This window comes from Aquarana catesbeiana, linkage group LG06 (genome assembly GCF_042186555.1).
Source record: "Aquarana catesbeiana isolate 2022-GZ linkage group LG06, ASM4218655v1, whole genome shotgun sequence".
NCBI lineage: Eukaryota > Metazoa > Chordata > Amphibia > Anura > Ranidae > Aquarana > Aquarana catesbeiana.
In genome coordinates, this window is record NC_133329.1 from 322,578,949 (window position 1) to 322,592,021 (window position 13,073).

The window sequence follows — 13,073 nt, forward strand, 5'->3', positions numbered from 1 at the left end:
GAGAAAAAAAAAAAAAGACAAAAAATAGCATGTGCTAGAACTAGATCTACTCCCTCCAATAATCCATGAAAATTCATCCAGTATTTCCAAGAACGAATAGTACTAAGTAGAAAATCTTAGGATCTTACTGTCCGCAACTAACAGAACCACCTGGGCCCAAAAAACATTGATCATGTCTTGAACGACAAGGAAAAAAAACAAAAAAAAAAAAACATTGCTGTGTTGTACTGAGAAGGATGATGATTGGGTCAAACCAAATTTGCACACAACAGTAACTTCACAAGACTCATGTAACCATTGGTAAACACAAATCTGGATTTCAGCGAACCTGTGAGAATTTCACGTCAAGTACACGGTATGTATACGTACCAGGGTTACAGTCTGTCAGAAGGGAACAAATAGATAGCAAAACTTTTGATATAGTCAATGCTGGACTCCAGTTGTCCTTCAGAATATCCAAGCAGATTACTCCTTGGCTGTTGATATTACAGTGATAGATTCTGGTGCGGAACGTAACCTGGAAAAAATGTGTTACTGTTGAGCACATAGATCAAAAGGAATCTCAACTTTACAAATTTCACAATATTCCAAATTTTACAACACGAATAACAAATAGGGCACAGGATTATTTAGTCCCCCAACAAGTCTCCATGAAATGACAACAATCTTGGGCCCAGATTTATATGCTAGAAGTAATAAAAATACCATTAATAACGAACACTTGTGGCCGATGAGATCTTATTTTTAGGTATAAGTTATGTTTGTCCAAGCAGCATGCTGTCATTTCAGGTTCCTTTTACTTCATATATTTAATAATAAAGAGGAGAGGAACAGCAGGACACCCATGGCTTGCTTCCAGAAACTTGATTGAATCATCACTTTTTTACACTATAGCAAAATTCATCCTGCTGTCACTTCATATAACCATGCAGTCTTGGGGTCTAAAATTTGTCATAGGCCAAACATTTTTTAATAAAATAAAAATGTTATGCAGCAATAAAACGTGTTTGGACACAAGCCAAAGGGTACCCAGCTACTCCTCTTTTGTACATGGATAGTAATGAGTGGTATATGGTAAGCCAAAATGAATGCAAGTGGCACTATACTTTGAGCATCATTACATTACAAGGCTCCAGTCCTACCCAAAATTCATGTGGGTGTTCAAGTGGTTTACCCACAACCCCAATACCAGTCCTCTGAGACAAACAAACTGCATAAAGTTTGTATTATAGGCACTTTTGTAAAGGCTTTACTATGTGGGAAAATCTCTTGTGAGCAACGTGAAGCAATTTCAATAGGAAACGAGAGCGTTTTTTGCCATGGTGCACATGCAAATTTCAAATGCTGCAAAAGCTGAGAGAAAGCTGAGCAAGCTTTTCGAAGCTGGGCACATTTTAAGCTGCATACACACTGCTAGTCTTTTTCATTCAACCAAGTGGGCTGAATAAAAAAATCCTGACAGCTCAGGTCGGAGCCTCTGTACTAACTATGCAACTAGTACAGCAATCTCCCCTGTTGTTCTATTGTGCTCTGAAAGAGATGCGTGTGCCGCCCCCCCCCCCCCCCCCCAAAAAAAAAAAAAACAAGAAAACACTACGGTCATCGGGAGCCGATCTGCAGACCTTTTTTGGTCATGCTGTTTGGCCGGCTTCTGTCAGACTCGCTGCAGTACGCACGGGGCTGAATGTCGGCCGGTTTCTATTGAACCAGCTAATGCGGCACAACATTCAGCCCGTGTGTACCAGGCTTTAGTCAGTCTTAGGAGTGCTAAACATATGCGAATACATGAAAAAACTATTTGATTCAGCATGTTAAAGATCATGTACTTTTTTGTGCAATAAATGGCTGTATGACGAACAAATGTGAACAGGCAGCACGTAATAGAAGAGAAATCTTGAGTGTTTTGGGTAAAACACAACAAAATTACCAAGGTGTTAATGGGATATTAAAAGATCTGATTGGGAGCAATAATTGTCAGATGCAGAACTTTTCTGACACCCCAAAAAATCTCTCACAGCAATTGTACCCCTTCCCTTTAGAGAAATGGGAACAGTCCCACGCATGGTTTTATATCCACAAATAAGCCAGGCTGGTGGTAAATTTGCAGAAGCTTTTTAGTATTGCACAATTTTAACCAAGATGGGCAGACAACATTTTCCTAAGGAGATAAATTAACCTTAAATTGGAATTTCAACATGTCCTACAGACAGCAGCTAAATCCTTCCCATAACCAGCAAAGAACAGGCACATTTAGCAACGTGGAACACAATATGACCCCATATATGGCTGTACAAATACTTTCGCCTTCTCACTCAAAATTGCATTAAGCGTCATATTATTTCTAGCTGTGCTAGATTTAAAAATACAACTAAAGTCTTATCCCATGCTTCTATATTTGTCTCCAACAGACAGTTTTAGTATTACTGGCAATAAGAATTTCAGTGTTACTGATCCAAGACACGGGGCTGTTATTATAGAGATTTTCATAGTTCCTTAAAACCTTTGGCTTGTTGCTGCTCTTAAATTTACAGCTGAAAATGTGCTGGCTTAGTTAAATAAGAAAAAATGGAGAAGTCGAAAGGCACAGCCTCCTGTTTGAAGCACACAAATTAAACTTTGTGTTATCCAAGTTTTTACACTGGATGAGGAATATCTGCCTATGAGTTATGAGTCTAGTAATAATTTACAATATTCGTAGTTCCAAAGGCTGCCAGAGTAGCAGAATACTCCAAGAGATAAAATCACTTTACACAGAGATTACAAGACCGCAAGATAAACGTTTGATCAAATAATAATGCAGTATTCAGGATTTACCTTTGGTGGCTTAAAAGGATAATCAGAAGAAAACGTGATATCCAAAAAAAATACACCTCCCTCATATACAGATCCTGGGGGTCCCAGAATCGTTGACCTCCATTCATATATGTTGTCTCCCTTAGGACCGGCACTGTAAAAAAAGGAGAAAAAGTAAAATGTTATAAAGTTTCCCATATTCATCAAAATACCCCCATGCAGTCATCCAATATATAAGCATTTTGCAAACAAATATTTAAAGTGGACCTGTACTCAACATCTTTCTCCGTTCCGTCTGTGCCAAAAAAGGGATTAGTGTTCAGACAGAGACATTGATCAGCTATCGCTGCCTGAAGGTCTATCCAACCAGCTCAGTAATAATCCCGTGTCATTACTTACGTGAGCCCAATACAGCATTTTCTGCAGAAAAAGTATTATACAGCCTCTTTTACTGTTTATGAATATAGTAGAGCTGGACTGTCATGATATCTGGCTGTCATTATTTGAGTAAAAGGTTTATCTTAAAAATACATTACACTTTATTCAGAAAGCAGAAAACTAAAGGTGATAGTATAAATACTAATGGCTCCATAAGGTGGAAAATGTATTTCTTGTGAACCATTTTCATATGAACATTTGCCAGTTCTAAGCTACTGACCTGCAAATGAGCAGAAGCCCTTAAGCCTCGCGCACAGACACCACTAGCTTTTTTTCCTGTTCAACAGCTCAAGTCAGAACCGCTGTACCAACATCGGATTGTACCACTGGCTGAGAGCGCTGATAGGGAGCCGGTTGGCAGACCTTTTTCGGTCATGAGCCGTATGTCAAAACGGTTGCCATACACATGGACCTTTTCTCTATTGAACTGGCCAACATTCCGCCCGTGTGCACAATGCTTTAGTATTTAAACAATATAACAATGAGAGGCCAGGTTAAGCTTGTGAAATTTGCAACAATCGAACACTATCTATGAACTAAAAGGCTCTTTTTTCCAGGGCCAGGGAACATCTGGCCTATCACCATTAGCTGAACACACTCGTGAAGTTGAGAAGTTTTTTTTTTTTTGTCATAATGCTCTGTGTCTTCTTAGGTTTGTTATATCTAACTCTGAGCAGCATACCAGAAGGTCAAGGTTCCAGCCTTACAGCTAAATACATGGGTTTTAGTTTACTTGCAAAAGATTTGTACACCAACACACCTACATTTTTTAAAATTCTTTAGGTATTTTCAGCATACATCAAAAAAAGACAAAGATCACATGTGCATAAACATGTGGTGCAAAGGCCTAGAGGGTGATAACACATGTCAAAACCCAACATAAGCTTACCAATAAGATACAAAAAAATTAGGAAATAGTAATATAAAAACATAACAGGAACAAAGAAAATCTAATATGGTGTCCTCAAGACACGTGAAGGGGACCAACCTCAGCATTTGAAATACTAGCTGATAGGTGTCTAAGAACATTTCACCTAGACATGTGCCATTATCAGTACAATAATATAAGGGAAGCACATCAATGGGATCGCCTATGCAGGGTCCGCCTGTCACTGCTACATATTGGCAAGGGCTGGACCAATCTGAGAAAAGAATAAGAAAAACCCATACAGGAAAAAAAAAGTGTGGGAGGTTAGTATGAGGGGATATCGGAATTCAAGGTACACATTTACAGTGGACACCCAGAAACTCATGTGGTGCTCCGCCTGCATGGGGTGATTAAAGAGTGGTCCTCCAAAACTTCTGGTCCATGACACCCCCTACTCCAGGTCGGGGAAAAGCTGTATAGTCTTAAGCACACCTACATTTATGATCTGTCCGCCTCTGTCATACTATAAAGAATAGGAAGACAGAATACTTTTTAGGGCCTGTAGTTCTACAAAATCCAAGCTACTTTTCCCACCTCCAATCGGATTATAATATTTTCAACATAGTGCACTAAATAATGGAAAACGCTTCCTATACTGAATCATCTGTATCTCAGTTTTCCTTAAAGGCCAACTTCAAGAAAATAGAAAAAAATCCACCCTTGCAGTGGGCCCCGCTGTACTGCAAGGGTTAATTGCTTGCAATTGGTTGGTTGCATCTCTGGAGGGAACCTACAGTAGCAAGGAGTAAGGCAAGTATTTACTTCCTAATCCTCTGCTCCTAAACTAAATGAGCAATTAACCCTTTCAGTACAGGAGGCCCGCTAGAAGATTGAATTTGTTTTATTTTTCTGGAATTGGGCTTTAACAAGTCTTAATAATACATACCCCATTTGAAGGGAATTTGCCAAGATGACATATACGGAAACTGCCAGAGCTTACTTGCTTACTTTAAAAAGGTAATTCCTTGTCTTTTCTTCACTACCTAATAAGCAACTGGTCTGAACAAGCACTCAGCCTGGAAGTATTAGGACACCTGAACTTCATATTTGTTTTAGAGTGTCCCGTCAAACTTGTTCTGGATCAGAGAGCCAACTAAACAGTTATCAAAACATGACTTCAAGTGCTAGCAACCACTCGAGACATCACGGTTTACACAGTGTGCGTTTGTCTTTTTTAGGCTGGTCACTCCCTTGTATTCAGTCTTAGAATATGAAAACACAGGATGGTCCTTTTTCAGTGTGGCTACACTGCCTTTGCTAGCTCCATACACCGAAACACCTTAACAGTTCAACCCAGGATTTCAAGCCACTCCCCCCAACTCAATTGCCAGTAGCCACCAGCCATCAAGACCTGTAATGTTGAATTGTAGCCCGGACATTGAAGATCGTGTGACTGGGCAGTGATGCGCCACGGCATGTGCTCCCCAACTGGAAGTTCAGGGATGCTGCACTGAGATGCAGAGCAGGCAGCTTTCACCACCTCCAAAGGGTAAGCGATTGCAAATATTGTTAGAACAAGCCAATATGGTATAATTCTCCTTAATGGTCTCAAGGAGATTCCTGTAAATAAAGATAATGGTTTCTAATTTACTTTTCTACAATTCTACTTTTAGTGGACAACCTCTATGTTAGCACAATGGTTAGTTCCATTTACAGGGAACTCTTGCTTTAACACAATAGCAATAAAAACATAAAAAAAAATGTATTAAGTAGGAGGCAAGACCCAGGACTGAAACCTCCATTAAGATGTGTCATTGCTCTCTGGTGCCTACATTGGAGATTTCGCCTTCCTGCCACAGTGACAAAGCTGTCACCAGTACAGGTGGTAAGGGAATATCTCCACAAGTCAAATACATCTTTAATAATATACTCAAATTAGTTAGGATATTGAGACTAGTCGCATTAACCCCTCATTTCTGTATGGTACCATTTACTTCACATTTTCTGCAATTTACACCAGTTGCTATTTTTAACATGCACCATTTTTTATGGTGAAAAGGAAAAAAATGTAAATAATAAATTCTAGTGCAATTAAAAAAATGCAACTTGTCAAACGCAATGAAAGACGGTTGTATAGACAGACTGCAAAGTCCTCCTACACTCTTGTAAGGCCATAATCACAACTCTTCAACACTAAGAGCCCTTTCACACTGGAGCGGGCGTCGGCGGTAAAGCGCCGCTATTGTAAGCGGCGCTTTACCGTCGGTATGCGGCCGCTAGCGGGGCAGTTTTACCCCCCGCTAGCGGCCGAGAAATGGTTAAAAACCACCGCAAAGCGTCTCTGCTGAGGCGCTTTGCCGGCGGTATAGCCGCGCCGTCCCATTGATTTCAATGGGCAGGAGCAGTGAAGGAGCGGTATACACTCCGCTCCTTCACCGCTCCGAAGATGCTGCTAGCAGGACTTTTTTTACCGTCCTGCCAGCGCATCGCTCCAGTGTGAAAGCCCTCGGGGCTTTCACACTGGAATGAAAGCAGCGGCACTTTCGGGTCGGTTTGCAGGCGCTATTATTAGCGCAATAGCGCCTGCAAACTGCCCCAGTGTGAAAGGACCCTAACAACCTTGAAATTATGCCATCTAAAGCTTTATTTAATAAAGTACTTGAAAACAGCAACAACAGAATCATTTTCTTCAATTATTCTAAAATAGCAGCAATGTCTTAGACTTTTGATTTCCATTAAATCAAAGCATTTCCTGTCATTTCATCTAGATCTTATTTGGCAGTTTATTTCATGTCCAGCTTTACCTGCAAGTCAGCCTTTGAAGGTGGCATCTATATGCTCACTGGAGATGAAGATGAGTCGATGATATGCAGCCTATTTAGACTCATTTGATTATCTGAGCAGTTTCAGATTAATATTGCAAACCGTGTCCGATTTTGAATTTAACAGCTACAAAAAAAAAAATCTCTAAAATGGAAATAACCTTCATTTAGTGAACATATAGTCAATGAAAAATGGTAAACTTATATTAAAAGGAAACAAGCGAGAAGAGAACTATCTATGGGAGGTACCACTGCTGACTTGAGACTAAAACTGTAGGTTTCAAGGGTGGCATCCTGGTTGAGGTTTTCTATCTACCGAGAGACACTGACCTGGTACAATCGTGCTGCCATTAAAGTTTGAAAAGTCTTAACTCCTGTACTTCCTACTTGCTTCTGGTCAGAGACTACCTATTTAAAATCCAGGATCATGACGACAGTATTGGACCATGCATCTTTTGCAAAAGTAAAATGCACCCAAATGGACAAAAGAAAAATATTTTATTATATTTTTGCACTGGAGCCAGCAAAGCAATGCAACTGTGATGAGCAGATCACAGATGCAATACTCTGGTTCCTTTAGGCTTTTCCCTCGTTGCTCAGTACAGATCTTCAGTTACAGAGTTGGAGGAATGATCAATGAAGACAACATGCAGTGACATCTCTGGTGGCCCGCATCCCCCACCTTTTCTTCGCTCTATTGCTGCAGCCTCAGTGACTTTAGTATTTGAACTATGAAGGGTCTTGGATGTGTATTCACCAACATGCACTGTGATTTCATCCTCCACTACTCGTGTCACTGCATGGCAAGGTAAACAGGGATGCGACTGTCAGGAGCGTGTAAGCTCTCCTGCTCCTCGATAGCTGCTGGTCTCATTCCAGCATCCTGGTTTTGGCGGAGATGTAATCTCCCTCGCTGTCCACTCTGGGTGGAGACCTGATTTAAGGCAGCCAAGCCTGCAGTCTCATGCTTGTAATAGGGTAACATGTGCTTCAAGCTCCCTGTTTATCTGCCCTGTTCCGATGCATGCTAGTTTAGATTTCCTTGTTGACAACCTCCGATCAGATATCGACTATGCTCAGAACTCAGCCTGCCCTGAACCGGGACTCCCACTCACCACTCTGCCTGTCTGCCAACTGTAAATACCTGTTCACTGTGCTCAGTTCAAGTACCAATTTGCTGTGCTCATTTTGTGCATGCCCTGGCATAGTAGCCAGGCACTATAGCATTGTGTATAAGACTTGGGGGCAACCGTGTTCTGGTAGGCCTGCTTGCCTTATGGGAAAGGGGGATGCTCTAGGTGAACAACACAGAGGCCAGCTATAGTGCCTGACAACCTGCATTAGGGGTACGCGTGATAATGACATTCCCAGAAGTGTTGATTGCTGAAGAGACTTACAGAGGCTGCAGCAAAGCAGTGGAGGGAAGGTAAGAGACCAGCAGGGAGGTGATAAGTCTACCTATTCTCCTGCATGAACTAATGTTTTCATTTACAGAACACATAAGGTCTATTTTAAAGGTAAAATATATTCTCACAAAAGAATACTATTGTAGCACACTGACTTTATATAGGATTGCTTTATTTTTTATTACAAAAATACGCTTTGCTTAGGTCTTCCCTTCCTGTGTTAAGCACATCCTGTAGAGTTTTCCTATTGGCTTCCTGTGGACATGGAGGCTCTCCAGCAGTGCCTGAACATCACAGCTTTACAGTGGTGACATTGGGGGTTATTTACTAAAGGCAAATCCACTTTGCACTACAAGTGCACTTGGAATTGCAGCCACTGTAGATATGGGGGGGACATGCAAGGAAAATAAACAGCATTTTAGCTTACACATGATTGGATGATACAATCAGCAGAGCTTCCCCTCAGATTTACAGCGACTGCAATTACAAGTGCACTTTCAAGTGTAACTGCAGTGCACTTGTAGTGCAGAGTGGATTTGCCTTTAGTAAATCAACCCCTATGTCAGAATCTTCCAGTCCACTGTGCTCTAGCTTGTAGTCCCTGCAAATAGAAGCCATATTTCCTAATTATTGAACCAAAGTTTTCATATTTAAAACGCTAAATAATGTATTTGAAGTTCCAGGTATTATCTTGTACATTGTTTGATTCAAAATTGATGTGTTTCATATAGGTAAAATGATTTCCAGTTAACATACATACCCTTTAAGGCTCCAAGCCCACTAGCATTTTCATAAGCTCAAAAAAAGCTAGAAAAAAAAAAAAAAAAAAAAGCTGGCTGAAAAATGCTGACAATAGCATTTTTGTGCCAGTTTCTAGTAGCATTTTAGTAGCTTTTAGAAGCAGTAGCATTTTATTACTGTTTTTGCAGTACATCAAAAAAAAAAAAAAATGTAGGAACATGCAGCATTTTTTTTCAGCTGAAAAAAACGCTCCGAAAAAAATGTTTTTTTTTTTCCTGCTCCTACATGCTAAAGCTCAAAAATGCTAATAGCCTAAAGTAGTGTGCATGGACAACACCATTTAGCTTCTAGGAACAGAAAAAAAAATGCTAATAACAATTTCTAGGAGCTTAAAAAAATGCTAGTGTGCCTGGATGGAGCCTAAACAGTTAGTACTGCTAACTTCTCTGGTTCGGTCATACAGTATTCTTTCATAAAAAGTTGTATTAACCACTTAAGGACCGGGCCTCTTTTTTAGATGTGTTGTTTACAAGTTAATAACAGTTTTTTCGCTAGAAAATGACTCAGAACCCCCAAACATTATACATTTTTTCTAACACCATAGAGAATAAAATGGTGGTCGTTGCAATACTTTGTCGCACCATATTTGCACAGCGGTCTTACAAGCGCATTTTTTTTGAAAAAAATACACTTTTTTTAATTAAAAAATAAGAAAACAGTAAAGTTAGCTAATTTGTTTTTTATATTGTGAAAGATAATGTTACACCAAGTAAACTGATACCCAACATGTCACGCTTTAAAATTGCGCCCGCTCGTGGAATGGCGACAAACTTTTACCCTTAAAAATCTCCATAGACGACAAATTCTACAGGTTGCATGTTTTGCGTGACAGAGGAGATATTGGAGGGCTAGACTTATTGCTCTCGCTCTACCGATCACGGCGATACCTTACCAGGTGGTTTGAGCACAGTTTTCATATGCAGGCGCTACTCACATATGCGTTCGCTTCTGCACGCAAGCTCAGCAGGGCGGGCGCGTTTAAAAATGTTTTTTTCTTATTTGTTTTACGTTTTATTTCTACACTGTGATGGGGGGGGGCCATCTTCCCCTCACTCGTCTCCATGCACAGCCACAGGAAAGATCTGATCTCCTCCGCTGCTGCCGACGGCTCCGGTAAGCGACGGAGGATACCAGATCGCGGCGGGAGGGGGGCCCTCTCCCGCCGCCCATAAAAGTGATCTTGCAGCGAATCCGCTGCAGAGACCACTTTTATCTTGTACCAGACCGCTGGCCGAACACGGGGATACCGGGGTTATGGCAGCTAGCTGCAGCCATAACAACGATATTCGTCCTCAAAGTGAGGACGTACAGCGGCGTGCAGCGGTCCAGAAGTGGTTTTTAAATTGTTACATAGTTAACAGTCACAGTATCTCTTTACATCTTACAGGATAAAAGAGAAGTCAAACATAAAATGGAATTCTAGAATGTGTTGTTAGAGTCACCAAGTATAAAAGTTGTAAAAACGTAGTCGAAACAGGCTGGAAGAGGAGGTTTGGGGCTGCTTAGTGCAATACCATTGCACAGAGCAGGTGCATATAACAGGTTTGTTATTTTACAACAAAAAACGTTAAGCTTTACAACCGCTTTAAAGTGGATGTAAACCCTCACATATCCCCAGTGAAGTGAACAGCCTCAGAGGATACACAGATATGAAACAAATCTCCCTAGGTTTTACATGTATATCTGCTGTATTCATCTGTATATATCCTTTAGAAAGTGCTCTTCATGTTAAAGTTTTTCTCTTCCTGGTTAGCTCTGGGAGTGGATTATAGGCATACAGCCAAGACAGCCTATTGGTGGAAAGACAAACACCCCCACTCCTCATATGCAAAGGAACAAAGGAATGTGCAGAGGTCTGCTCTTAGACAGCAAGCTGACTGCTAATCTATATATTGCAACCTTCCCCGACACACACTTCTATCTCCCGTCACAGACTTCTATCTCCTGTTTCAGAGAACAAGTGAGAAGTTATCAGGCTGATAAAAGAGCTACAGAGCAAGAGAGACAGCTCCGAGGCATTTGGAAACAAGATAAGAAAACACTGCAGATATATGTGCCCAGCTCAAAATTTCATCAGTCAGGTTTACATCCACTTTAACTTTGCAGGAGAAAATTAGGAATGAGCAACTGTGTGTGGTCCAAGTTCTCAGACCCGTTGTCAATCAGGAGTACTAGTCAGTCAGTTATTGTCAAGTTAATCAACGCTGCTAAAGTTGGTTTGGGCGTTTAAGCGTAAAACAAAAAAAAAAAAAATCCTCCTGTCATGAATAGGTAGACCAATAATAAATAAATTAGATGTGGAGAAAAAACGTACAGATCATTGGGGCAAGGAAGCCATTTACAAATGGGTTTAAGCAATAAAATAGAGGGGTGAAATGAACACCTTTGATCAGTCATCTGTCAAGCTTTAGGAAGAGGACAACTTAGGTATCATTGAGGCACATGAAGCTTTGTCTCTAATAAAGCCACTATGTGGAGTGACCATCGGGCTCTCAATACTGAGGTCAGGTCTGCAAAGGTGTTTTGCCATTGGAAGGTCCATCCTTCTGTTAATAGAAACTAGTTAAAACAGGGAAGATTTTTTTTCAGCAGAGTTGTATCTGACTGGTTTTTATTACAATACATAAATGATCCCTAAATCAGACACTCTTTTAAAGCAACCTTCTCGATAACTTCAAAATGAAACCAGATGTACTGTGCAGAAAGGACACTTACCTGTCTCCTCAATGAAGATTTTTTTTTCCAGGGAGCAGGTGCCCATTTCTGATAGGCATCCACTCCTACTTCTGCTCTGCTCACCTAGGGAAGCAGAATGGAAGTTCCCCCTTTCGCCCACAACCTCCTGGGACAGGCTCCAGAGGACCGTGGGACCCCTTAGAAATCAGAGTACATCTTGCACACGCCCATACAATTCCCTTGTAATTAAGGAGGGTCTTGCTTTTATGACGCAATATCCCTCTATAACGGCAGCATGGATGGGGGACTTTAATATGACCCTCACCCCTGCTCTAGATTGAATGGGCACACTGGACCCTCCCCTTGACCCAACGACCCATACCAGACTATACCGCATACTGACTGATTTCGCTATTGTTGACACCTGGCGTCACAAGCATCCGCACACTAAAGTTTTCTCCTGCTTTTCAGCCAGTCACAACACAATGTCACATATCAATTTCATTTTACTTTCCAAGTCCCTGACGCCTAAACTGGGAGATGTGGGATTTGCTCCAAGAATACTTTCGGATCACGCCCCCTAATGGATCACGCTCCAGCTCCTGAAAGCCTCCCCTGCTCCATCTTGGCGGTTGAACCCATTTTGGCTGACGGCTCTGACGGACCAGGATGACATCCCTGCAGAGCTACAATATTATTTCACGGCCAACAGGGACTTAGGCACATGTGACTTGGTATGGGAGATGTTTAAAATCCACGCCCGCTCCCTCCTTTCCATGCGTATTAACAGAGTTAAAAGGTCATCGAAAATTATTGTCCAACAGGCTACAGAACATCTGCAGGTGTTGGAGGAGGCGTTCCATCGGGACCCCTCGCCCAGCACTGCTAATAATCTTAAAATTTAGGCACGAAAGGTTTCCCAACTACACATTGAAAAAGCTAAACAACGCATTTTTTTCTGTAAACAAAGGGTGTTTGAATATGGAGAAAGATCGGGCAAACTACTTGCGTATCTTGCTCATTTAGATGTGCGTCCCCCTGTGGTGGTGTAGTTGACGGATCCACAGGGGAACGACATCACTGATCCGCAACAAGTGGCGGAGGAATTTGGGAAATTCTACCGTGTACACTATACTTCTCGTGTCACTCACACTCCCCAAGAGACCAGGGACTACCTAGCGGGAGTTAAATTCCCTAAACTGACCAATGATCAGCTTGACCCTTTGGAAGTCCCTATCACTAAGGAGGATATCTCTGAGGCTATCTCCT

General features: G+C 41.3%; 1 protein-coding gene across 2 annotated transcripts in view; it reads right to left on the reverse strand.

Annotated features, from left to right (window-relative positions):
* Window positions 1-13,073, reverse strand: part of UBE2E3 (ubiquitin conjugating enzyme E2 E3) — a 128,620-nt gene that overhangs the window by 18,269 nt on the left and 97,278 nt on the right. For both annotated transcript variants that reach the window (XM_073633750.1, XM_073633751.1), the window contains exons 4-5: window positions 2,815-2,947; window positions 370-517 (exon numbers count right to left, since the gene is read on the reverse strand). In XM_073633750.1, the coding sequence (XP_073489851.1) occupies window positions 370-517; window positions 2,815-2,947 (281 nt within the window). The remainder of the gene's footprint in view (window positions 1-369; window positions 518-2,814; window positions 2,948-13,073) is intronic.